This window comes from Siphateles boraxobius, unplaced genomic scaffold, assembly GCF_051911475.1.
Source record: "Siphateles boraxobius isolate OS27281-9 unplaced genomic scaffold, OSU_SipBor_1 22, whole genome shotgun sequence".
Lineage (NCBI taxonomy): Eukaryota > Metazoa > Chordata > Actinopteri > Cypriniformes > Leuciscidae > Siphateles > Siphateles boraxobius.
Genome location: NW_027508833.1, coordinates 38263576 through 38288816, shown reverse-complemented (window position 1 = coordinate 38288816; position 25241 = coordinate 38263576). Strand labels below are relative to the sequence as shown.

The 25241-nt window shown below is 36.3% G+C and overlaps 1 protein-coding gene across 1 annotated transcript; it reads right to left on the bottom strand.

Annotated features, from left to right (window-relative positions):
- Positions 1-1468: 1468 nt before the first annotated feature.
- Positions 1469-24992, bottom strand: hadhab (hydroxyacyl-CoA dehydrogenase trifunctional multienzyme complex subunit alpha b). The gene is made up of 20 exons (XM_077240101.1): positions 24878-24992; positions 23999-24040; positions 23789-23859; positions 23573-23706; positions 23035-23173; positions 21221-21340; positions 21036-21138; positions 20709-20831; positions 16485-16603; positions 16342-16398; positions 13333-13442; positions 13064-13198; positions 10464-10635; positions 10290-10376; positions 10064-10204; positions 8746-8814; positions 8410-8605; positions 6612-6726; positions 5438-5583; positions 1469-2105 (listed from the first exon to the last, which is right to left on the bottom strand). Exons 1-20 carry the CDS (start codon positions 24942-24944, stop codon positions 1960-1962), a joined length of 2292 nt encoding a protein of 763 aa, XP_077096216.1. The 5' UTR covers positions 24945-24992; the 3' UTR covers positions 1469-1959.
- Between the last annotated feature and the right edge of the window lie 249 nt (positions 24993-25241).

Genomic DNA, 25241 nt, shown 5'->3' with positions numbered 1-25241 from the left:
TCGGTTTAAATCTTTTATTTTATAAAAAGTAAGGAGAGATACATAAAATACATATGAATAATTAATTGAGTCAGTTTACTACATCAAAAGCTTGTTTAAACTAAATACATTTAAATTAATACAGTAAATTAAAATTAAAACGTATTGCTACAAAATCTTGGCACTGACTAGGTCTAACCTGGCAAGAACTTTTATAATATCTATGAAATATCTTTCATAAATAAATCCTTGTTTCTCTCCTTTTATATGAATACATTTTATGGGAGTCAAAACAGCATTGGAGGTCAATGTAGGTAATACAAATATAAATATTGTAGTAATAGCCTATTGTACATTAATGTTGTTGTAAAGTGCTATATACTTAGCGGAAGCTTTAAAAGTGTTAAAAAAAATGTAACTGTTACTGTTCGCGTGAGGTGTTACTGTTAACCCAAACTATATAAAAAATATTGTTATTTTGTTCATTGAAATAAAGATGAAATAAAGTATGAATATTCAAGTTTTAAAATCTGAAAATTAGAAATGATCGAAATTTGAACAACTTGAATTACTCGAAATAAAATTTTAAAATAAAAACCAATATAAAAATATTAATAAAAACTATAATAGTATACAGATAACTAAAATAACACTGGCCAATAAATATATGTATTTGGTAAGTAGCAGTGGAATAAGTGTAACATTGTACAGTCAGCTGGTAATTATCACAAAAATAAACAACTTCAAGTTGATTACTTATTTTAACTACTAAATATTTCCAGATTGGGTGTATATTTCATTTATGCATGTAGAATTTATTTGATTGATCCACAGAGTGCCCCCGTAGGAGATTCAGTTTTCTCTCCATAAAAAAAACTAATAATAGCCCATCAATAACAATGACCTTTCTACTCAATTTAGCTTATTGAATTTCGGAAAGTCTGTAAGAAAGACAGAGACATGCTACAATAATGGACTAAATTAAATGTTCTCCTCACAGTTTTTTTGTTGTAATATTCAAGTCACTATAAAGAAGCTGTAGAGCTAAATTCAACCAAATATCAAAATGTTTATTTTAATATACATCCTATTTTAATATAATTGCATCAGGCTTGTGGCTTTGTCATTATAAAATGACACTACGTTTCATACACGTTTTGGTACAGTAGGTAGTAGATATTATGACCCTATTTGAAACGTATCATAACAGCTCTGAACATCTAAATAAGTCTTACATCAGAAAGAGAAGTTCAATGCCTAAATGGTCCCACTTGTAAACACCCATTATGTTCTGGTGTTTGTTTTCAGTTTCTTTTTCTCTCCGTTGTTTGTGCAGATTGTTGCTGATCCCGGACGAGCCCCCAATTGTTACTTTCCTAATTCATAGTCTAGGGTTAAACTACAAATGAACAATAACAGTTAGGGGAGATGACGTTGATGTACCCATCTCCAGACCCAGAGTCAATAAAAAACACCATGAATCACAGAAGACTTTAACATTTCATTTAATTCATTGACATTATTTTTTTCTGAGGCCACTTTCTATGTCCAGAGAGATTGAGTGAAGCTCACTGAAATGAAAAATTATTTTACAGACAAGTGCTTTTGGACTATACATTAGGGTTTTTCTTTTGACACCCAGGCTGTAAAGGAACGTGCCTGATGTCTCTGCCTGTACATTTTATTTGTACCCAACCATGAGAAAACAATTTCACCTAAAGAGTTCATTAATATACAAAAACAACCCAAAAACTAAATAGTTTAATTCAGTTGAAGGCTATCACTTGGCCAAAGTCTACCTGAATATTAGTCATGTCCATGGCATCTTACGGGGGGTGGGGGGGATTGTTATTTCCTTGACAAGGAACAAAAAGGCCCTTGACATTCTGAACTCTTGCTTTAAGTGTACAATCGATTGCTTGTTTTTCATGTAAATCTCTGAAACTTCTATGAAGTCGTAATGGCACATGACGGCTGAAGTCACTTGTGAAATTTCTTGCTTGGATCCTTGGCGTGATCAAGCAGCAGCTGACAAGGAGTAAACTGGTTCCCATAGACCTCCTCAAACCTCCTCATCTTCTCCACAAGTTTGTCTGCACCAAAGCAGTCCACAAACCGGAAGGGCCCTGCATTGAAAATTCACATAATGAAAGGACTGAATGCTGATACACCTTAAAGGTGCAGTATGTAATATTGACAGCTAGTGGGTAAAATGGGTACTGCGGTCCATATTCAAAATATTGGAGAGTCATTTTCCCCAGCATCTCCTCAGACTCGACGCTCACGCAGGATTGAGGAAACGCAACAGGAACGAGCGCAATTGCCAATGGAAGGCAACAAGTTAATGAGTTGATTTATACGAGTTTTAAAATGCCTCTGATCATAAAGCTTTTTAGATGGATGCCGAGGGTTTTTAGGTCGGGCAGAGTCTACAATCTCTTACCAAGTTCGTTTGCTAGCTTCCATGGCTGCAAAATACGCTGTGTTTTCCGCAAACAGGCAACCCAGGTGTCGAAGTACTATAGAGTGCAACAGTTGGGTTCCGGAAGTTAAAACTCTATTCATTTCTCTATAATAATTCTATCTCTATAATGAAATCTTTTGATTTTAAAGGGGAACTCCGCAACTCTAGCCATTTCTTCGCTGATTTTCACTTTTGTTGTCGCATGTTTTCTCAGAGAGCTCCCCCTACAGCTGTGAGGCGTATATTTCACAACACGGTTGTAAAAAAACTCACTTGCGGCCCCTCCTCCCCCTTTCTACCGCTGCTCATGTGCATTTGTTATTATCGTTGCCGGACAACTTTATCATGTGGAGTATGTCTACCGAGGTGGGTAATACATCATACACAGTATCATACGGCGTGTGTGTTAATGTGGAATTGCCGTAAAGCAGTTTGTGTTTCTCGCTCGTTCTCGCTTCACACGAGACTTCCAACTTACGTTACGTTAGTCCTCATGTTGCAAGGTTGGTTTTCCGCCTGGGAACGCTGGGGGAAGCGGGGAAAGTCACCATTCTCACCAGAACAGGTTATTTAACCATCCAAATGATTTCTAAACGGTTTTATTAAATTGAAATAGTTGCCAAGTTCCCCTTTAAAATCCTTATGCTGGCATATAAGGCTTTGCATAATCTAGCTCCTCAGTACTTGACTGATCTATTACTGCCTTACACACCACGTCGTAACCTGCGTTCCTCTCAGAGTGGTCTCTTGGTTGTTCCCAAGACACGGCTTCGTTATAGGGGTGATAAAGCATTTTCTCCCCATGCTCCTAAACTTTGGAATTCTCTCCCGGCCGACATCAGGGAAGCAAATACATTAGTGACTTTTAAATCTCTTCTCAAAACTTTTTAGTGACTTTTAAATCTCTTCTCAAAACTTTTTAGTGACTTTTAAATCTCTTCTCAAAACTTTTTATTTTAGGATTGCTTTTACTTGGTTATTCATTTTATTTCTATATTTTTGTATTTAAAGTGTGTGTTATGTTTGTCTGTAAAGCGCTTTGAGATAGCAACTTTTAAAGGCGCTATATAAAATAAATGTATTATTATTTTAATGAAATCAGTTTTGAACGATAACTTATAAACATTTAGAGACAGACCTAACTGTGCGGTTGTTAAAGCAGCACTATGCAGTTTTTTTAGCTTAACTGAACAGCTTCGGAGTTATTGGAATGGTTATATGACTCTTTTCGGGTTGAATGGTGGTCGTCTCGCCCCCTCTGGTGCCTGTGGGTGGAAAAAACGCACTTGCAACTTTGGGCCGGCGGACCGCCGGATTTACGGCACTGCACACATTACACGCATACACGCCCCCATCCAGATCCGGCTAGCTATAAGAACAACTATCGTCGTGGCTAAACTGGCATATAAGCAGAAAGCTAGGAAAGCATTGTCGGAGGAACAGAGAAAGAGGAAACGGCAGACTGACCGAGCGAGGAGTCAGACACGAGTAAATATCGGACATGCGTTTTCAGAATGGAGAAAAAAACGAAGAAAGCGCGGTCGGAAGAGTCTAGAAAAAGGTAACGAGAATCTGCCAGCGCGAGGAACCGGACAAGAGTCCCACTCACTCAGGCTTTCACTGTTAAAATTCCTGCGATTATCATGAGAACAGTGTTCAATATCTCACATAATTATCAGGACATAAATAAGCCTACACGTTGTAAATAGTGTAAATGAGCGCAATTTGCAAACTATTATTATAAATTGCAATAATCATGTCTAACAACATCATAATAACAGACATTGTTATGAAATAATGCGACGTACATGATGTAACTTTATTGATGTCAGCCCACATTATTTCTGCTTATTTCTGTAAATAATCGTTTAACAGTGGCATCCGAACCCATGATGCTCTAGAGAAAATTACTCCAGAGTCGAAAAAAGCAACACGCTCGGAAAAAGCTCTTTAGCTCCACCCACTCCCATGAAGCACACTGCGAATGAAGTAATCGAGTCGATCTCCATATGCTCTCAAAACACTGAAATACTTGTATATAAATATGCATAGTTTGCAATAAACTTAAAATATACTGTTTTCATACATATAATCAACGTTCGTAAATGAGTCGTTTTTTTATTTTATTTCTTTGTCATTTTTAATTCAATTATTCTGTTCGCAATGCTTAAAGGGTAACTAAACCCCTGGTCAGAGCCTGACTCCACCCACTGGCAATATTTGAAAAATGCTGTAAAAGTGGGCAGAGCCCAGCGGAGGGGGGGCGTGCACCTGAGACACATCTCTCTGTAGGCAAGGGCGTGGTTAGCTGGTACCCTCTGAGGTCAGAGGGTACCACAACTTCCAATAGGAAAGTTCAACTGCAGTAGCCACCGTTCAACCTGAAGAGGGCAGCACTCAGACGTTTTTACACCATATATTGTAGAATTAAAACACTTTAAACCCAAATGTCAAAAAATGTACTCGAATCAATGAACAGCATTTATGAAGCTCCATTCTTACAGATGATTAACTAAAAAAAAGTTATTTTAGTGTTTAGTTACCCTTTAATGGGATTGTTGTTCTTTCCCTTACTAAAGCCGTTAAGTTCACATTCCTGTAAGTTTAAAGTTCAATCAAAGTTTGTAATGTTGGGATTCACCTCGTAGCGGATTGACTTGGCTCATGTCTTATAACTCTAACGAAAAGTGCCTTGGAAAAAGGGGGCGGGCACTGTTGCACTCTATTGGGTAAATTGGCAGTGGGTGGGATCACGGTGAAAAACAAAATTCATTTTCGACACATAATAACTGGCTGTATTATTATTTTTCATAGAAACAAGTATATGAACTTAATGTTTCCTAAATATCTGCAAACATATTATTGTATGTTTATGCTTCAGTGCAGTCAAAACAAATACATACAGTATAGCACCTTTAATCTGAAAAGGACAGTTTTTAAAGGAAAAGTTAAAAGAAAAAATCCAAAGAGTAAATCGAGATATTAGAATCTCACCTCCAAGGCAGGGTGGAAAGCCAAGACCGAACACTGCCCCAATATCACCCTCCACTGGATTGGCAAGGATGCCCTCTTGTAGACACAGAACAGCCTCATTCACAAAACGAGACACCAGCCTGTACTGTACATCTGAGTCTGAAGATCTGGGTAGGGCGACAGAAAGCAGTAGTGATGATTGAGCAGTAATACTTGTTTAATGCACCAGCCGTTCGTAAGTTCTTTGTTAAATTGGAACGTAAAGTCCACACTATAGGCTTAGTAATAACTAGCTAGTTTGCAACTAACACTGTACTATATTCCGTTGCACCATTTGTTCGTAAGGCAGAACGTAGCTAGTAGGTCGTAAGCTTGATATGCATGATATGACGTTTAGCCTCGATGAATCAATAGCAGCCTTCAAATACGTGAGCAGAACTTGTGTTGAATTGCCGTGAATTTCAGTTTATCCTTCATTCTAACTTCTTTTGCCTCACGTTACTAACAGTAAAAACAAGTTTCCATTAAATACGATACTTGATCATGAATAAGATTAGTGTTTTTATATGTAAATAACATTCAGAAACTGTATTTGAAATTAAATTAATAAGTATCAATAAATAAATATTGATACAAAAAACATAAGATATTAGTACGTTTATGGATTATGACTGATATTTGACATGCACAACATGGACCGATGCGCACAGCGGCGCTGTTTAGGACGGGTTGGTGTTAAAGCGCCGCTAACAAAGTTATCTTTTCACAATGTTCTCTCTTTTAAAATGTAAGCGAATGTAAATGTCAGCATTATCATGTGTCTAAAGAATGGAAGTCTGTCAGGTAAAAGAAGAGCTTATTGATGCAGTTCAGTCTGTCTGATATTCTATTCCAACCGTTATTCCTGATCGGAGGCTGCCATAAATATTTAGTTGGAATGTAGAGTTAATTTTAAACTAAGTTTAATGGCGCAACGTAAAAATATTTAGTAGTTCGTAAGTTGTAACTTAGTGCCCATTTACGTCAAAACTAGGGTAAGTTGTAACTCACGCACAGCTGGTGCAACCGGCCCCTGGATGATAAACTACAGTATGCATTATCCTACTACAAAACAATAACACTGCATTTGTCCTGATGAGAAGTCATTTTATGAATTAAAATACATCTAACCTTAACAACAGTCTGAGAAACTTACACTGCAGCATTTTGCGCCAGCTTAAATGTTTCCAAAATCTCCAGAACTTCTGGGTTCACATCTCTGCTTTTAAGTCCTGGCTGGTAGACGTAGCAACCCTTGCCCGACTTCCGGCCTGAAATTGTGAATTGAGAAGAAATATTTTATGGCAGTTATACTGAACATGTTAATGCCAATAAACCCAAAGAACAGAATCAATCAGGGTAGATGCCATACTGAATTGTCAGAGATCATGCAATTTTTTTGTCTACTGAAAGATGTTTTGTCAGCTGAACATTTGGTGTTTTGTTAAACAACAGTACAAATTAATTGAACATATTTGTTTTCATATTTGTAGATTTTTCTGACCATATTTAACATAAATGCTTCATACAACATTAATTTCAGCATTATATTTGGTCTATAGTAGTCATATGTACACTCAACTAAAGGATTATTAGGAACACCATACTAATACTGTGTTTGACCCCCTTTCGCCTTCAGAACTGCCTTAATTCTACCTGGCATTGATTCAACAAGGTGCTGAAAGCATTCTTTAGAAATGTTGGCCCATATTGATAGGATAGCATCTTGCAGTTGATGAAGATTTGTGGGATGCACATCCAGGGCACGAAGCTCCTGTTCCACCACATCCCAAAGATGCTCTATTGGGTTGAGATCTGGTGACTGTGGGGGCCATTTTAGTACAGCGAACTCATTGTCATGTTCAAGAAACCAATTTGAAATGATTCGAGCTTTGTGACATGCTGCATTATCCTGCTGGAAGTAGCCATCAGAAGATGGGTACATGGTGGCCATAAAGGGATGGACATGGTCAGAAACAATGCTCAGGTAGGCCGTGGCATTTAAACGATGCCTAATTGGCACTAAGGGGCCTAAAGTGTGCCAAGAAAACATCACCCACACCATTACACCAGCACCACCAGCCTGCACAGTGGTAACAAGGCATGATGGATCCATGTTCTCATTCTGTTTACGCCAAATTCTGACTCTACCATCTGAATGTCTCAACAGAAATCGAGACTCATCAGACCAGGCAACATTTTCCAGTCTTCAACTGTCCAATTTTGGTGAGCTCTTGCAAATCGTAGCCTCTTTTTCCTATTTATAGTGGAGATGAGTGGTACCCAGTGCTGTTGTAGCCCATCCGCCTCAAGGTTGTGCGTGTTGTGGCTTCACAAATGCTTTGCTGCATACCTCGGTTGTAACGAGTGGTTATTTCAGTCAAAGTTGCTCTTCTATCAGCTTGAATCAGTCGGCCCATTCTCCTCTGACCTCTAGCATCAACAAGGCATTTTCGCCCACAGGACTGCCACATACTGGATGTTTTTCCCTTTTCACACCATTCTTTGTAAACCCTAGAAATGGTTGTGCGTGAAAATCCCAGTAACTGAGCAGATTGTGAAATACTCAGACCGGCCCGTCTGGCACCAACAACCATGCCACAATCAAAATTGCTTAAATCACCTTTCTTTCCCATTCTGACATTCAGTTTGGAGTTCAGGAGATTGTCTTGACCAGGACCACACCCCTAAATGCATTGAAGCAACTGCCATGTGATTGGTTGATTAGATAATTGCATTAATGAGAAATTGAACAGGTGTTCCTAATAATCCTTTAGGTGAGTGTATATAGGATAGTCATTAAATATTATTTTTTCTGGGGGTTTTTTCCTAAATCCAAGTCGCTTTCTCATTCACACGAATTACACCACAGTTCCAGTTGAAAGGCTGTGCATTCGGCTGTACACGTACGCGTCAAAACTGAAGTGTGCTTTTGCTTAAGCTAAAGAATGTACCTTTGAATCCTTTTTCCACCATGGTCTTCAAGACCTCAATATTTCCCCCTCCAAATCTGGAGCCGAAGGCCTTGCCGAGGTCTTCGGCCACATGAGCTGCCACATCAATGCCCACTTCATCAGCCAGGGTAGCCGCACCCACAGGGAAGCCGAAACCTGTGGTCAGGGAGTCCAGCTTCTTGGGGTCAACACCTTCCTGAATGTAGAGAACAAAACCATGATCTGTATATCAGGTTTGTTTCTATGAAGAACGTCACCATAGCCTGATTTTTGCACATAACACTTTTACAACAGATGGGAATAAATAAATAATAATGCAAATGGAAACACACAAACCTGCAATACACGCACTGCCTCAGCTAACATGGGAGCTAAACATCTGGTTGTGTAGAATCCTGGTCCGTCCTGAAGACAAACATTGCAATTAGCCATTCATCCCATTTATTTAAAAATCAGGGGTCTTTTTTCAACCTTTTTTCATTTGAGAGCTACTTTTTAAAAAAAGATAGTGGCCGAGAGCAACTCATGTAATACAATACTTAAATATCTTAAATAATGTCTCATAACTCTCATATAAACAACTATCTAAACTGTTTTAGACTTGAGAGTTTTTGTAGGCCTATATATGTCACCCTTAAATGTCAGAGAAACGAACAGAATCAGAGATTAATTTTTTTTATAGAAAATTGCATATTGCATAGTGCATAGTGCATCTTAACTAGAGATGGAATGGCATGAAAATTTCATTTCATGATTATAGTGACCAAAATGATCACGGTTATCATAGAATCCTGTTCAAAGAGTACTAATACTACACAATAAAATCAATTCACCAAGTTTTATGTCGAAAACCAGCAAATAACAAATATAATTAGCATTAATATGCACTTTTTGTTTACATAAACATAAAAATTACAACATTAAAAATGATGGCCAGAATTTAAATCTACTAATTAGTAGCAAAATTAACATGTACAAATTCAAATAAAGTTTTGACAAAAAAGGTTTTATTAAAAGAAACCTCGCATTTTTCAGCCTTTAAATCATTTTTATAAAAAGAAAGAGTCAAAAAAGATCAATTACTAACGTTTACAATGCACATTTAGCTTATCTTTTATAATTAATAGTAAAATTCGGTCCGATTTTCCCGTGGCGTCTGTCGTTGCTATGCAACCATGCACTGCGCTCTCCACAACGACAAAGAAGTTTTAGTAGCTAATGGATTTCCACCACCAAAAAACGCTTGCTGTAGCTCTGCTACAAGATTTATTTACGGAGAAGAGATAAACACCCATAGTGTTTGGCTGCACCCCCAATCCTTCATGTTGACCCTTCTTTCAATGTTGTTACGGAAAGGGTGAAGCTGAATGGTTGGTTCTTGTCACATGAGTTGCGGTGCGTTTGCGGCATTCTGAAAAGTTGCGCCTGGAAAAAATAAACGCGTCGCTTCAATTATGAGCTTCCTACATTTGAAATAACGAACTTGAGCGCGCAAAATACGCGATATGTGAACGGCCCATTGGCGAGCTACCTCCAATCAGGCCAGGAGCTGCTGGTAGCTCGTGAGCGACGTGTTGGAGACCCCTGATTTAAATGGATTGTAGATCTGTAAAATGTGTATTCTGGATTGATGGAAGAATATGCAGTGTCTCACCCCAACGACGATAATAACTTTGCCTTGCTTCAGGCCGACCGCCACCGCTGAGGCTGTTGTGTCCTTGGAGGTTTTATCAGTGGTGATGATTTCCAGGAGCTGCATCTTGTCAACTGGAGAAAAGTAGTGCATTCCAATTACCTGAAACAAAACACAATAACAAATTTGAGATCATCTCAAAATCTCTCACATGCTGGTCAAGAAGTCATGTTGTCATGTTTCTTACCTTATCAGGTCGCTTGCTCACAGCTGCAATATCTTTGATTGGTAAAGCAGATGTGTTGGTAGCAAATATACAATGTGGAGGAATCACCTGCAATGACAAAATATGTTATCATCAAACGTTTTTTTATTTATTTAAGAGAGTTTGAAATCTCGACCTTGTTTAATATTAACTTACTGCTTCAACTTCTTTTAGGACTTTGTGTTTGATGCTCAGATCCTCAAAAACGGCTTCAATGACCATGTCGGCTTTATTAAAGCCATTGTAGTCAAGCTGTCCCGTTAGGTTGGACAGAAAACTGTCCCTTTCGAATGATGTTATGCTCTTCTTCTTAGTTTTGTCATTTAGCCTGAAAAAAAAAATTTAATTAAAATAAAAAAGTAAAAAAAAAGATTAAAAAAAAAAAAAATACAATACATCAAAATAATATAATATGGGGAAAAACATCAAAGCAGCTTTAACTTTGGTTACGGTTTGGTCTACATTTTACATTTACATTTAATCATTTAGCTGACGCTTTTATCCAAAGCGACTTACAATTGCTATATATGTCAGAGGTCGCACGCCTCTGGAGCAACTAGGGGTTAAGTGTCTTGTTCAGGGACACATTGGTGTCTCACAGTGGATTCGAACCCAGGTCTCTCACACCAGAGGCATGTGTCTTATCCACTGCGCCATCACCACCCCGTTTTTGGTCTATTTGTCATTTTTAATCTATTATTTCAGGGTAAGCTCACATGACAATGATGTACTAAAAATAGAAACTTTTCCTTTACCTTTTTTGCGTACAGATGACAACGTTATCAGAATGATCCCCGTTCACACGGATCCACAAAAACGCTGTATTCTGTGTCGATGTCACTTTGTAAAGAAACACTACGCGCCTATAGACTGAACACGTAATTCGCATATGCATGACGTCACCATTTTCACAAATGTGCGTTTTATAGTTTACACAGAGATGATAACGGTCTCGTTTTTGAAACCTTGCACTTTGAAACCCGTTTTCTGGAGTTTGCGTTTTCAGGCCCTCAAAACGCCATTGTTGTATATAGGGCTGCAACTAACGATTATTTTGATAATCGATTAATCGGACGATTATTTTTTCGATTAATCGGATAGAAATTAAATTAGACTTTTTTTTTTATTTAACTAAATAAAACCGTAAATCAGGGTATTTATGTGTAAAAGTGTACTTTAAAAAGTGCAAAAGCCACACATTGAGTTTTACTAATATCAATATTTGCATTGTTTTTAATGATAATTGCTGATGCCAAGTTGACAAACATGATTATTGTTAAAAAAATGATATCCAACATATTATGTTTTAACACAATTTTTGTTAAAACAAATTTACACAGACATGTTGTTCAGATGTGAATATCTGAACTAAAAACAAACTAAAAACATCTAAAATATATAATTCATTTAATTTTTATTTAAAATTAATTATATATAAGGAATATAAGGATAAAGAATATAATATATATTATATATATAATATATAAAAGAATATAATATAAGGATAAATTGATTAAATAAATATAGAAAGACTGAAAACAATTGTGTGAATGTAGAGCCGCAGTAGATCGCGTTTGAAAAACAATTAAAACTTAGTAGACAAATGCTATAAAAAGAGAACGGAATGGAGGTAACGTTACCCAGCAAGCTAACAGGCTTGAGTAAAGGACAGGAGAAATGATGCATTAGTGCACAAGCATTCGCTGAAAACCACTGAGTACAGTGACTAAAAAACAATATTTTACTGCTGCTGTTATTAACTGCCTTTGTATTTAATGCTTCACTTTGTAAAGACCGTTTTAATTTAACCTATTTCTGCGGTAGCGCTATTTTAATCCATCACTTACGTTGGGAGCGAACTGATTGCACAACCTGATGCTCGAGACAAAATACAGACATCCCGGAAGTCCCGGGAGTCTCCCGCATATTGAATGCGGCTCCCTGATGCCCGCGAATTAGTTCAAACTCCCGAAATCTAGAGCGCGCAAGCAAGAGCGCGCATGCGAGACAGAAGAGACTGCTCCAAACCGTGTAGCGCGCGCGCTCGGCAGAGCGCCTGAGGGAGAAAGACCTTGCGTGTGTGTGCGTACCAGTAAACGCTCCCCGTGACGTAAGCAGACCAACTAATCGATAATGACATTCGTTGACAACGATTTTCATAATCGATTATAATCGATTTTATCGATTAGTTGTTGCAGCCCTAGTTGTATAAATTTACAGCCAAAACACATTAAAAGTTTCCCAATTTTAGTTGAAAACAGTGTCGTGTAAACGGTCCCTCAGATAGAGCTGCATGATTCTGGATAAATTGAGAATCACAATATTTCTGTTTAAAATAGAGATCATGATTCTCCCACAATTCTGAATAGACAACTAAACAAAATAATATGCCATTTATTTTACTAGAGGTTCTGGCAAAATGTTAATCGCTGCGGTCAATTTAAAAATGTTTAATTAATTTGAGTGAATGAATAAAAATAAATAAATAATAAAACTGTTTGACTGAATGATTCAATGACTCCCAAAGAATACACTTGTATTATTACCGTACTAGATGAATCAGAAGCTTTGAACAAATTTCTTATGAATGATTCAAATACAAATATTTTTTAACAGTCACTTGTCGCCACCTACTGGTGTAATTGATACAATCTGTATTTGAAGCATCAATTTACTTTCAAAAGGTGATTTACTCTATTTTGATTGCTACTGAACCATTGTCACACAGCTCTAGTTTCAGTATATTTAATACTCACCCTTTATAGACCTGCTGCTCTCCACGACTGAGTCCCTCCAGTGTGGTGTCCTTAAGAATAATGCGAGCGCCTTTATCTACAGACACTTGAGCAATGCCAGCACCCATCAATCCTGCTCCCAAGACAGCAAGTGTTCTAAAAATAGAAAATCAATACGCAAGAAAAATTATTTACTATTCTACAGGAAATAAATGTAACACTTAAGTTTCTGCTTATAAATTGCAGTAACTGTAAATGTGCATATAGTAATAGACAAAGAAAATACATACTTTACTTCCTGTTCAGGGGTTCCGAATCGATTCTTTTTGCATGCGACCTGACCGTAGTAAAGGCCAATAAGTGCTTTACTCTCAGAGGTCATAGCTAACTTGCCAAAATTCTGTAATGGAAATAAAAAATGCATAATTAGATTATTATGCTACAAGCATAACATTATCTTTAGCAGTTACCAAATATTATTATTAAATGAATATTAGCAGATAACGTTTTAAAACGTTTAAGTTCTCATTCCCCTACTTCACCAGATCTGAATGAGGATTTGTAAGGGACGATTTGAAGAGAAAAAAAATCAAGTGGAATAATTCAGAATTAGATTGAGTGTTCAAAGGCTGCCCACTAATAGTCAACCAAACGTTAGTCGATGAGAAGAGCCTTGGCGGAAAACATACAGAATCCGACAAATCTGCGTAATGCCATTTCATTTCATTTACTTTATTTATAAAGCACAATTAAAACAACGTGATGTTGACCAATGTGCAGTACAAACACATAATAAAATTGCATAATAAAATGTATTTTCAGACAATACAATGACAAACAAACATCTGTGTGTGAAAGAGCCTCTTACCAATTAACTTACTGATCCAAACGCTAATTCTAGCAAATGCAATTTTAAATTTCGCTTAAGACCCAGACCCAGAAGGTTTAAGTATAAGAAGGAGATGCACTAGATATGGTGGGGCCAAATTATGCAACGCTTTGTATACAAATATCAATAATTTAAAATCAATTCTGAACTGCACAGGTAACCAATTTATTGAGGCTAAAATCGCTGTTACCACGTGCTATAATAATTATCGGTGCTATAATGTCAATATGGACCAAAATCTCTGAAGAATGAATCTACGCTACCAAGAATTAAGGCAGTTCTGAACGCAAAAGTGGTTCCAACCCGGGACTAGCAAGGTGAGCCTAATAAAGTGGCCAGTAAGTGTATATTTAAGTGATTAAATTAATATCATAAACGTGCAACTAGTTGACTAATGGCTTAAATCAGTGGTTCCCAACCTTTTTTTGTCTGAGACCCCCTTTTTCCCCAAGAAAATATTTAAGGGCCCTCCTTCACATTTAATGATATTGTCGCTCTTGTAAGCTTGCAGCAAGAATGATGTTTTGGGGTGTTTTGTTTTTAAACAAACAGTATGTTTTTTACTATAACCAGGTATGTATATGCACAAATAATAGCGTAAAATATTGAAAATACTATAACAAAAACAATTTAATTTTAAAACGTAAGCCTAGGAGTAGCCTATTACTTGGCGCTATTTGAATTGCAATAACAAAAATATGAGTATTTACACTGGTGTGTAGGGAAAAACGAATTAATTATATGCGATTACAAAATGACTGGTGTCTGGGACCTCATTGAAAACCCATTTTTTGGTCAGCCAGGGCATCGTGAATAAAATGAGCTAATGTAATAAGATCGTTTGGCGCTCTAGCGATTAATAAACATGCGTTTATTAACAGAATATCGCATCTTGCGGAAGAACATTGTAGCCGGAACTACTTCTCCCTGTTTATGTCTATGACGAGTAGGGATGGGAATTGATAAGATTTTATCAATATCAATGCCACTAACGATTCTGCTTATTGATCCGATTCTTTAACGATTCTCTTATCGATTCCTGATAGCACTGTGTGGGAAAAAGTAGTCTTTTTCGGGGGGGAAAACAAGTCGTTTTAATGCTTACACTTGACTAAGCAAACTGTACTTTTTATGTAATTTCTGTAATAAATGGAACCTTATTGTAAAGTGTTACCGATTAGTTATACACCGATTAAACGTCCCGTGAGTTCAGTGTTGGAAAGATCAGTTGTTTTAACCATTCATTAAAACGAATCGGTTCAAATGAGTCATTAGTTCGCGAATTGGACGTGTCATTATCGGACGTGTGCGCGTTGTGTGATTATCCCGCCAGTTGGGACATCCCACAAGATGTGTGTCATCACAGAAAACATTTCATCACTGGATCGTTTTTTTTCGTTTATTTGAAGTGTGATTATGTCAGCTGAATGTGCCGAAGACTTTTCAGAGAAGATAAGGCAACGTATTTTAGCACAATTCACACCCAGCGGCAATTCAGGAAAAACAAATCTCCGAATGCTCCACATAAAACTTTAGTCTCCCTACCTTACCATCGTGTCGTTTATTTTGATTAATATGTGCGAGGGAGAGAGGAAGACAGCGCTTAGTTTTGAGACGGTGAAGCCTACTTTCGCCTTGCTCCGAAGAGAGAGAGTGCGTGCGCGCGACCGGGGCTCTCTCTCTCTCTCTCTCTCTGCTCGATCAGTTTAACATGCGCCCTGTCACAAGCGCAGCGGTTCATCTACATTACCAGAGAGAGACAATTTTACTCACTGATCAAATAAGACTTTGCAGGACAAAGATTATCTTTGGACGCGGTGCTATGGTGCTTGATAAAGGACAAAAGGGACAGTTGTGAGTTCACGGTCTGTACATACTATGGCTGACTCAGAGCAGGAGCATCGATAAGAGGACTCGTTAACGTCGAGGGCATACAATATCGATGGATCGTAAAATTTAGAACCGGTTCTCGAGTGGAACCGGTTTTCGATTCCCATCCCTAATGACGAGTCACGCAGGCACTGGAACCAGTTTACACCGAATTAGTGTAAAATTGTCCCAATATAAACACGTATTATAGGTGTACCGTTTTGACTCCGGATAAGACAAAAACACGGTTTGGAAAATGGATTCGTGGTGTACTCGCTCATTATATAAATTAAGTAAATTTTGAACAAAAAAAGTTACGGACTGCTGCTTTAATGCTCACTGTTCAACACTTTTCAAAAAATGACGCGACCCCCCAAAGAGCTCACTGACGCCCCCTTGTGGGCCGAGACCCCCCTGTTGGGAACCGATGGCTTAAATGATCGACTACGAGTCAACTCCAAAAATCTTCGGTTGGGGACAGCCCTAGTTGCATGATTGTGTCTTATTGAACGATAATACAGTTTACATATTTTCAAAGCACCTGTGACTCAGCCAGGTAACCTGCAGTCAGACCCTGTTCAACACCAGCCTTCACACTCTGAGAGAGAAAACAAACAGGTATCAACTCAATATAAGCTATTTCTACTATGATTTATGATAACTCCATTGAGCATAGAATCAAACCTCAATTATTTTCAGTGGTGCAGGGTACAGTCCCTTGGTCTGTTTCATGACCTTCTTCTCAACTGTATTGTAGATCTGTTGTCTCACAAACGGATAACTCATTATGTAGTCTTGAATTTCTGCAAGGAAAAAAAATGATATACTAATTAAAGCAATAAAGCAGAAGCATGCTATATATATGCAACATTGATTAAAGGATTAGTTCACTTTAACCCTTGTGCATCCTTATGGACATTTTTGTCCTTTTCAGTTTTGTTTTTTTGATAACTTTGTCTGTGTTAATGCTAACTGCATGAAATTTGCTGCAGGTGTGTATTTTTATTGGAATTTTAATATTTCACCTTCATTTCCTTTAAAAAATCTATTTTGCACTAGGTACAAAAAATACTCCCACTCAGCGCCTTTTGGACAAAAATGTCCCCATTGAAACCCATTAAAACTGCGATTTTTAATCCCAGTGCCATTCAACTATAAAATGATGCAATCTTTCTTAACAGGCTTTCATTCTGTTGGCAAGGCTTCAAAATTTACATTTTTACTATTTTTTATCAGATTGTGCCATTTTTTCAGGTTTGGCATATAAAGCAAATGATCACTTTATTGTTGTTTTCTGCTGTTTTCGGCTTATGCATATTATAGAGCCAATTAGATAAATTATGAAGCTATAATTGTGTGGGTGTGTTGGTATGGATGTCAGAGTGTGGTTTGTATGTGTGTACTGAAAGTTTTAGGTGTGTGTGTGGGTTTTCTTTCTTTCAGTTTGAAAGAAAGAAATTATATTGTACTGGAAATCACAAATCCCACCACATGTAAATGAGTCATACCCTTGGCAGAGTCACAGATCCTGCCATGTGAAAACTGAAAAGGTCAAAAAGTTACTGAGCTTTGAGGATTTTTTTCATTCAAACACATTTCTTATTACTTGCTTGCACCTTTTCATTTGTTATTGTTTTTTTACAAAGATAAAAGGTGAGCTTGACTTTGATGTAGAAGTTTAGAAGCTCCACAACACATTGTTTTTGTTTTCACAGAAAATGGTGATTGTTTTGTCTGGAAGATTTTCGTTGACACAAGTGCTCTCACAGCCAAACCTATAACATATCCAAGGTTGTAATATTTAAAGAAAAAAAAATCTGCTTAGCATTTAGAATATGGAATATTTTTATTATTATTATAATTTTTATAAAAAAAACAAGTGGCATTATGTAAAGAAACCAGCGTTTAAAGGGTTAAAATTCTGAAAATTAATGACTGTTTGGTAATTATGATTAGAACTGATGCTAGTAAAAAATCTAAGTCAGTGAAAGTGGAAAAAAATATTTATCTATAATATTTTTATGACACTTTTTTGACATGGAAATTTTTGTCCTTTATGGGCCTGAGTGGTAGTTTTGTTTTTTATCTGATACTGCATAAAAAATATGATTGCATCAAAATTAATATTGTTGTTAATTATTGACATATCCAAGGCTGTAATATTTAAAGAAAAAAAATCCTGCTTAGAATTTAGTATATAGAAAATTATTATTATTATTCTAATTTTTATAAACATCAACAGTGGCATTATGTAAAGAAGCCGACGTTTAAAGGGTTAAAATTCTGAAAATTAATGACTGTTTGGTAATTATGATTAGAACTGATGCTAGTAAAAAATCTAAGCCAGTGAAAGTGTAAAAAAATATTAATCTATAATATTTTTATGACACTTTTTTGACATGGACATTTTTGTCCTTTATGGGCCTGAGTGGTAGTTTTGTTTTTTATCTGATACTGCATAAAAAATATGATTGCATCAAAATTAATATTGTTGTTAATTATTGACATATCCAAGGCTGTAATATTTAAAGAAAAAAAATCCTGCTTAGAATTTAGTATATAAAAAATTATTATTATTATTCTAATTTTTATCAACTTCAACAGTGGCATTATGTAAAGAAACCAGCGTTTAAAGGGTTAAAATTCTGAAAATTAATGACTGTTTGGTAATTATGATTAGAACTGATGCTAGTAAAAAATCTAAGCCAGTGAAAGTGTAAAAAAATATTAATCTATAATATTTTTATGACACTTTTTTGACATGGACATTTTTGTCCTTTATGGGCCTGAGTGGTAGTTTTGTTTTTTATCTGATACTGCATAAAAAATATGATTGCATCAAAATTTATATTGTTGTTAATTATTGACATATCCAAGGCTGTAATATTTAAAGAAAAAAAATCCTGCTTAGAATTTAGTATATAAAAAATTATTATTATTATTCTAATTTTTATAAACTTCAACAGTGGCATTATGTAAAGAAACCGACGTTTAAAGGGTTAAAATTCTGAAAATTAATGACTGTTTGGTAATTATGATTAGAACTGATGCTAGTAAAAAATCTAAGCCAGTGAAAGTGTAAAAAAATATTAATCTATAATATTTTTATGACACTTTTTTGACATGGACATTTTTGTCCTTTATGGGCCTGAGTGGTAGTTTTGTTTTTTATCTGATACTGCATAAAAAATATGATTGCATCAAAATTAATATTGTTGTTAATTATTGACATATCCAAGGCTGTAATATTTAAAGAAAAAAAATCCTGCTTAGAATTTAGTATATAGAAAATTATTATTATTATTCTAATTTTTATAAACATCAACAGTGGCATTATGTAAAGAAACCGACGTTAAAAGGGTTAAAATTCTGAAAATTAATGACTGTTTGGTAATTATGATTAGAACTGATGCTAGTAAAAAATCTAAGCCAGTGAAAGTGTAAAAAAATATTAATCTATAATATTTTTATGACACTTTTTTGACATGGACATTTTTGTCCTTTATGGGCCTGAGTGGTAGCTTTTTTTTAAATCTGATACTGCATAAAAAATATTAATGCATCAAAATTAATGTTGTTTTTAATGATTGACATATCCAAGGCTGTAATAATCAAAGAAAAAAAAATTCTGCTTAGCATTTAGTAAATTGAAAATAATTACTATTTTTCTTTTTTTCATAAAAAAACAACAGTGGCATTATGTAAACAAACCCACATTTTAAGGGTTAAAATTCTGAAAATTAATGAATGTTTGGTCATTATGATTAGAGCTGATGCTGGTTAAAAAATTGATGTCAGTGAAAGTGGAAAAAAATATAAATCTATAATATTTTTATGACAGTTTTTGGATACGGACATTTTTGTCCTCTATGTACCTATGAGTAACTTTTTTTAATTGATGCACAAGGGTTAAAAAAAACTTTTGCTGATAATTTACTCACCCCCATGTCATCCAAGATGTCCATGTCTTTATTTCTTCAGTCGAAAAGAAATTAAGGTTTTTGATGAAAAATTCCAGGATTTTTCTCCATATAATGGACTTCAATAGGACACAAACGTTTCAAGGTCCAAATGACAGTTTCAGTGCAGTTCAAAGGGCTTTAAACGACACCAGACGATGAATAAGAGTCTTATCTTGCGAAACGGTCATTTAAAAAATAAATTAAAAAGTTTAAGTTTTATAAGCACAAATCCTCGCCTTGCTCTGTTCTGTGATGCACGTTCGTGACGGCACGTAATACGCAATTACGTTGAAAAGGTCACGCTTGACGTAAGCGGAAGTACCGAGTCAGTGTTTACAAATGTATACTTTTAGCCTTTTTAATATTAAAACACCCATGATACGCACATGAAATGGGCATTTTAAACGGTAAACTGACACAAAGACATTTGAATGTGTATATGGTCCTCCTTCCTCACATTTGTAAACACCGAAGCGTGACTTTTTCAACGTAATTGCGTATTACGTGCTGTCACAAATGCGCATCACAGAACAGAGCAAGGCGAGCGTTTGTGCTTATAAAACTTAAACTTTTTTATTTATTTTTGAAATGACGGTTTTGCTAGATAAGACCCTTATTCATCGTCTGGTGTCGTTTAAAGCCCTTTGAAGCTGCACTGAAACTGTCATTTGGACCTTGAACCGTTTGGGTCCCATTGAAGTCCATTATATGGTGAAAATTCCTGGAATGTTTTCATCAAAAACCTTAATTTCTTTTCGACTGAAGAAAGAAAGACATGGACATCTTGGATGACATGGGGGTGAGTAAAATATTCAGCAAATTCAGTTTTTTTAAAGGTGAACTAATCCTTTAAGATAAATTTAAATCTTGCAAAAGCCCAAATAACTTGCGTCTAAATCATTTTGAATCTACAACCATCTAGTAGTCGACCATTGCAAATACTCACTCTGCATCAAGCCCTTTTCTTTGGTAAGTGAGATTTTCTTGTTAGCAAGGCCTCTGGCAGCTTCCACAGCTACTTCCTCCAAGTATTCAATAGTCCTCTCCTCTGGACTCTTCAGTCCAGGTCCTGTTTTTTATTTTTATTTTTAAGAAATTAATACTTTTATTCAGCAAGGATGCAATAAATTGTTTAAAAGTGAGTGACAAGACTTTTATGTTGTTACAAATAAATTCTGTTCTTTTGAACACTTCTATTCATCAAAGAATCCTGAATTTTTTTTCTATATTTTACATATATACACACAAATGCAATACACAGAAAATGATTCACCGAGAGTATCCACCAGCTGGTCAACCAGTCCCATTTTCTTGGCTTTATCTGGACGGATGTTCCTTCCTGTTAGCATCATATCAAAAGCACTGGGAAGACCAAGCTACATAAAAGCAAAGTTGAGTTGTGAAGATTAAATTAAAAGAACTATTATTAAACGTGTCTGCCTGTGGCATATTACGGACCATTTTGGGCAGTCTCTGCGTTCCTCCAGCTCCAGGCAGAAGGCCGAGCATCACCTCAGGTACACCCAGAACCGTCTTCTTACTCTTGGTGGCTATTCTGTACTGACAGGCAATGGCAAACTACAAACACATGAAACACAATATCAATTTTGCATTGTCTGTAAAACTAAATGCACAATTTTTGTGTTGAATTTAGGCATATGTATTGTTTAATGTATTGCATAAGTTATTGTTTGTATCATTTACATAGTTTATAATAATCAGATATTTGTCTATATAAAGTAACAGAACGAATGCAAATACTTTCTTAAAGGTGCAGTGTGTGATTTTTAGCGGCATCTAGTGGTGAGGTTACGAATTGCAACCAACAAAAGTTACGGTGGTCGACAGGAAAATATGTCATCGTCTGAGACAGCAGAGAGTAGCAGTTCAGCAATGAGGTTTCTTTACAAGGATTATGTTTACTTAATTATTCAGTACAACTATATGTTACTGCGAATATTATTGTTACTTGCTCATCATTGTGTCAGTGTTTTATTCGCTGAACTAAGCTTGCTTCCTTGCATGAAGAGCAACATAGGAACGAAACGTGTTTGTCCATTTAGAGCCACCGTAGAAACATGTCGGCGCATTTCAATGTAAGGGAACCCGCGGTGTGTGTAGACAGAAACTGCTCATTCTAAGGTAATACAAATATAACGGTTCATTAAGTAAGGTCTTTATACACCACTGAAAACTTCTTTTTCAAGGTAGTGAGGAAACACACTCTGTAGCGCTGTGTGTTCGCTGTCGGCTACGCTAGAAACATGACCACACAATATGTCGACCCCCATAGAAGGGGGCGCCCGCGGTTATGGAGATATAAATGTCTCATTCTAAGGTAATAAAAACATAACGGTTCATTATGCAAGGTCTTTATACACCACTGAAAACATAGTTATGGATCTTATATTGCATTTCTGTCAAAAGATCATCAGAAAAATTACACAATGCACCTTTAAAGTGTGTTGTGTTATATAGCTGTTTGTGAATGTAAAAGGTCTGCAAAGTTTCAAAGATCAAAATGGATCGATTCTGAACCGCCTGAAATGAGTCGTCAGTAATTCCAGTCTTTTTTCCTGCATGAACCTATGTAGGTTTATAACAAATTTGTATAATGGCAGCCTATGGTCTTCATTGGCTGCCTGAGAATAACGTCTACTTTGACATGCCCTCAAACACTGTAGTTGTAGCTGAGGCCTAGAAGAGTTTGGCTGGTATTGTCGACATTTCAGCTGTTTTGTGTGCTTCGAAAGCAAATCCACTTTGCATACGCATCCAAAGGATGAGGATTCGGGCTTGAATTGATATGGTTAAACCGACGCCATCGTTACTGTTCGTATAACTGTTTATCAAGTGCTGAGGAAGCTTCCAGAGCACAAATTTAGATATGGTAATGGACGTTTGGTTTCTGACACACGCTGTAAGTGGTCGACCAATCACAAAAGACTGTGTTGTCTGACCAATCAGAGCAGAGTAAACTCGCTGAAAAACTTTTTTTAAAACTGAGGGGTTTAAAAAAAAAAGACTGTACCTTTTATCATGTCTTTTAGGCAATGTGAGGAAAAAAAAAGTAATGCTGCAAATGAATATTATGAGAAAATGTAAGTGATTTTTGACCTTGTATATATGTAAACCTATTGCAAGAGACCTTCAAAACAGATAAATAGTATAATAGGGGCAATTTAAAAAATCACATCAGAAATGTTACAGTAATCCTATGCTTGCCCTGTGGGTGGAAAAAAAATGGTGGCATATGAACATGAATGCAGTACCTCTAAGCCTCCACCAAGACACGATCCATTAATGGCAGCGACAATGGGCTTAGTAGATTTCTCAATCTTCTCAAACATCCTCTGGCCCTCCTGAGAAAGGCTAGTGACCTCCTCTGCAGTCTTACAGGCCTGAATCATGCTAAATACATGGTACAGAAAAATAACAGGTAAGATATCAGCACTGTATTTGATAATGATCACCATAACCACCAATAAGAAACACATTATGAATTCTGGGTCACACTTTAGTTTAGCGTCAAATTCTCACTTTTAACTAATTATTAACTATGACTTTTGCCTCAATAAACTCCTAATTACTGCTTATTAATAGTTAGTAAGGTAGTTTTTAAGTTTAGGTATTGGGTGGATAAAGGGATACAGAATACGGTTATGCTGAATAAGGCATCATTATGTGCTTTATAAGTACTAATAAACTGCCAGTATCCTAGTAATATGCATGGCATGCTAATAAGCAACTAGTTAATAGTGAGATTTGGACCCTAAAATAAAGTGTTACCGAATTAATTCTGATACTGACTTAATGTCTGCCCCTGCGATGAAGCTGCCGGGTTTGGATGAGATGAGAACGACACCCTGGACAGCATTGTTTCCCAGAATCTCATCCATAACTTCTGTCATCTCCCTTTGCATTTGAATAGACAATGTGTTGACCTAGACATTGCAAAAAAAACACATTATGACATATTACGATATCATTTGAATGCATTAACGTGGCTGCAGAGACAACTATTACCCTTGCATTGGGATCGTTCACACGGATCACAGCTACATCTCCCTTGACCTCATAGTTTACGTGTGTACGAGCTGAGGAAATATTGAAAAGAGATGAAAATTAAAAAGCATGCAATACATTAAATAATGACATCATAAAAAAAACACCACACATATATATATAAAATTTCAGTTCATATAATGTAAAAATAATCATATAAAAATACATTACCCATTAGACAAGCAGCAACTTTAAAGGTCCGCCTGCTGACACCTTTATTAGGTGAAAGAAAAGTTGATAGTAATGTGAAGGTACAATGACAGAAATGGACTTAAGTGAAGTTATAGGCTAATACCTAATATAAAACGATCTCTTAACCAGTGAGGGTCATATCAGGCTAAGTTGGAAGACAGTGAAGATATATTACACACAGCAGACTGTAGACAGGCCTGTAGAGGACATGACTCCAGTAGTACAGCCACAGATGAACTTTAACCTAGTTTCCTCTTAACCTACACTACAACCATAATGATAATGTCATAGACCTCTCAATAATGATGAAAACATAATGAACTGAATACATTGCCTCTCTGTAAACAAATCTGGCATATTAGCCATAATTTAACAATAACCCTTATAGATGCAGATGTATTACCAGATATCATTAAACTAACCTCGATTAAACCAGTTTTCAACTGCAGAGACAACAGCTATGCATTGGCGATTATTAAAAACGTTAAAATTATTCTATACACCAAATATTTATTACAAAAACTATCTTCATGCATTATAAGATAATGGCCAGAATTAGCTATATTTATTGAATGGGAACAACATGTCATTGCGTTAACTCTACAGTTAATTACATTAAATTAAAACAACATTTACAGACGTGCGCGTTTCGTTGCACGCGCAGTATCGCGCGCCTGAAACTTAAAACAGTCACAAAACATTGAACGCTAGACCTTGAGTTAATTAGCCGGTGCGCTAAGCTACTTCATTGAAGTGTGACTGTTGACTCTCCACAGTAGTTTATTTACGCAAGTGTTAAAGTGAAATGCAATAGGGATGTAGATTCATTTAAGGAAAGATTGTAGAGGTGTGAAGTACCTGGAAACAGGGTATATCTTCTGGTTGTGAGTCTGGAGAGGGAACCGAGGGCTCGTACGCCGGCCATGTTTGGAGGTCAATGTGTGTGATGACAGGCGGAATACTGGAGGAGGAGGAGGAGTATTTCACTTCTATACTGCCAGAAACCTGCTTAACACATCCAATCCGCCAACTCTATAACAAGACCGCATCAGATAATAAATCATTATATATTATATCTGTTTGTGTGTGTGTGTGTGTGGGGGGGGGGGTTTAAATGGGGAAAGGAAAAATCCTTGATAGACCTTTGAACATTTCTGTTGTAGCCTATTGTTTTTCAGAAACCTCGAAATAAGCAGAACAACCTAGAAATAAACAGAAGAAA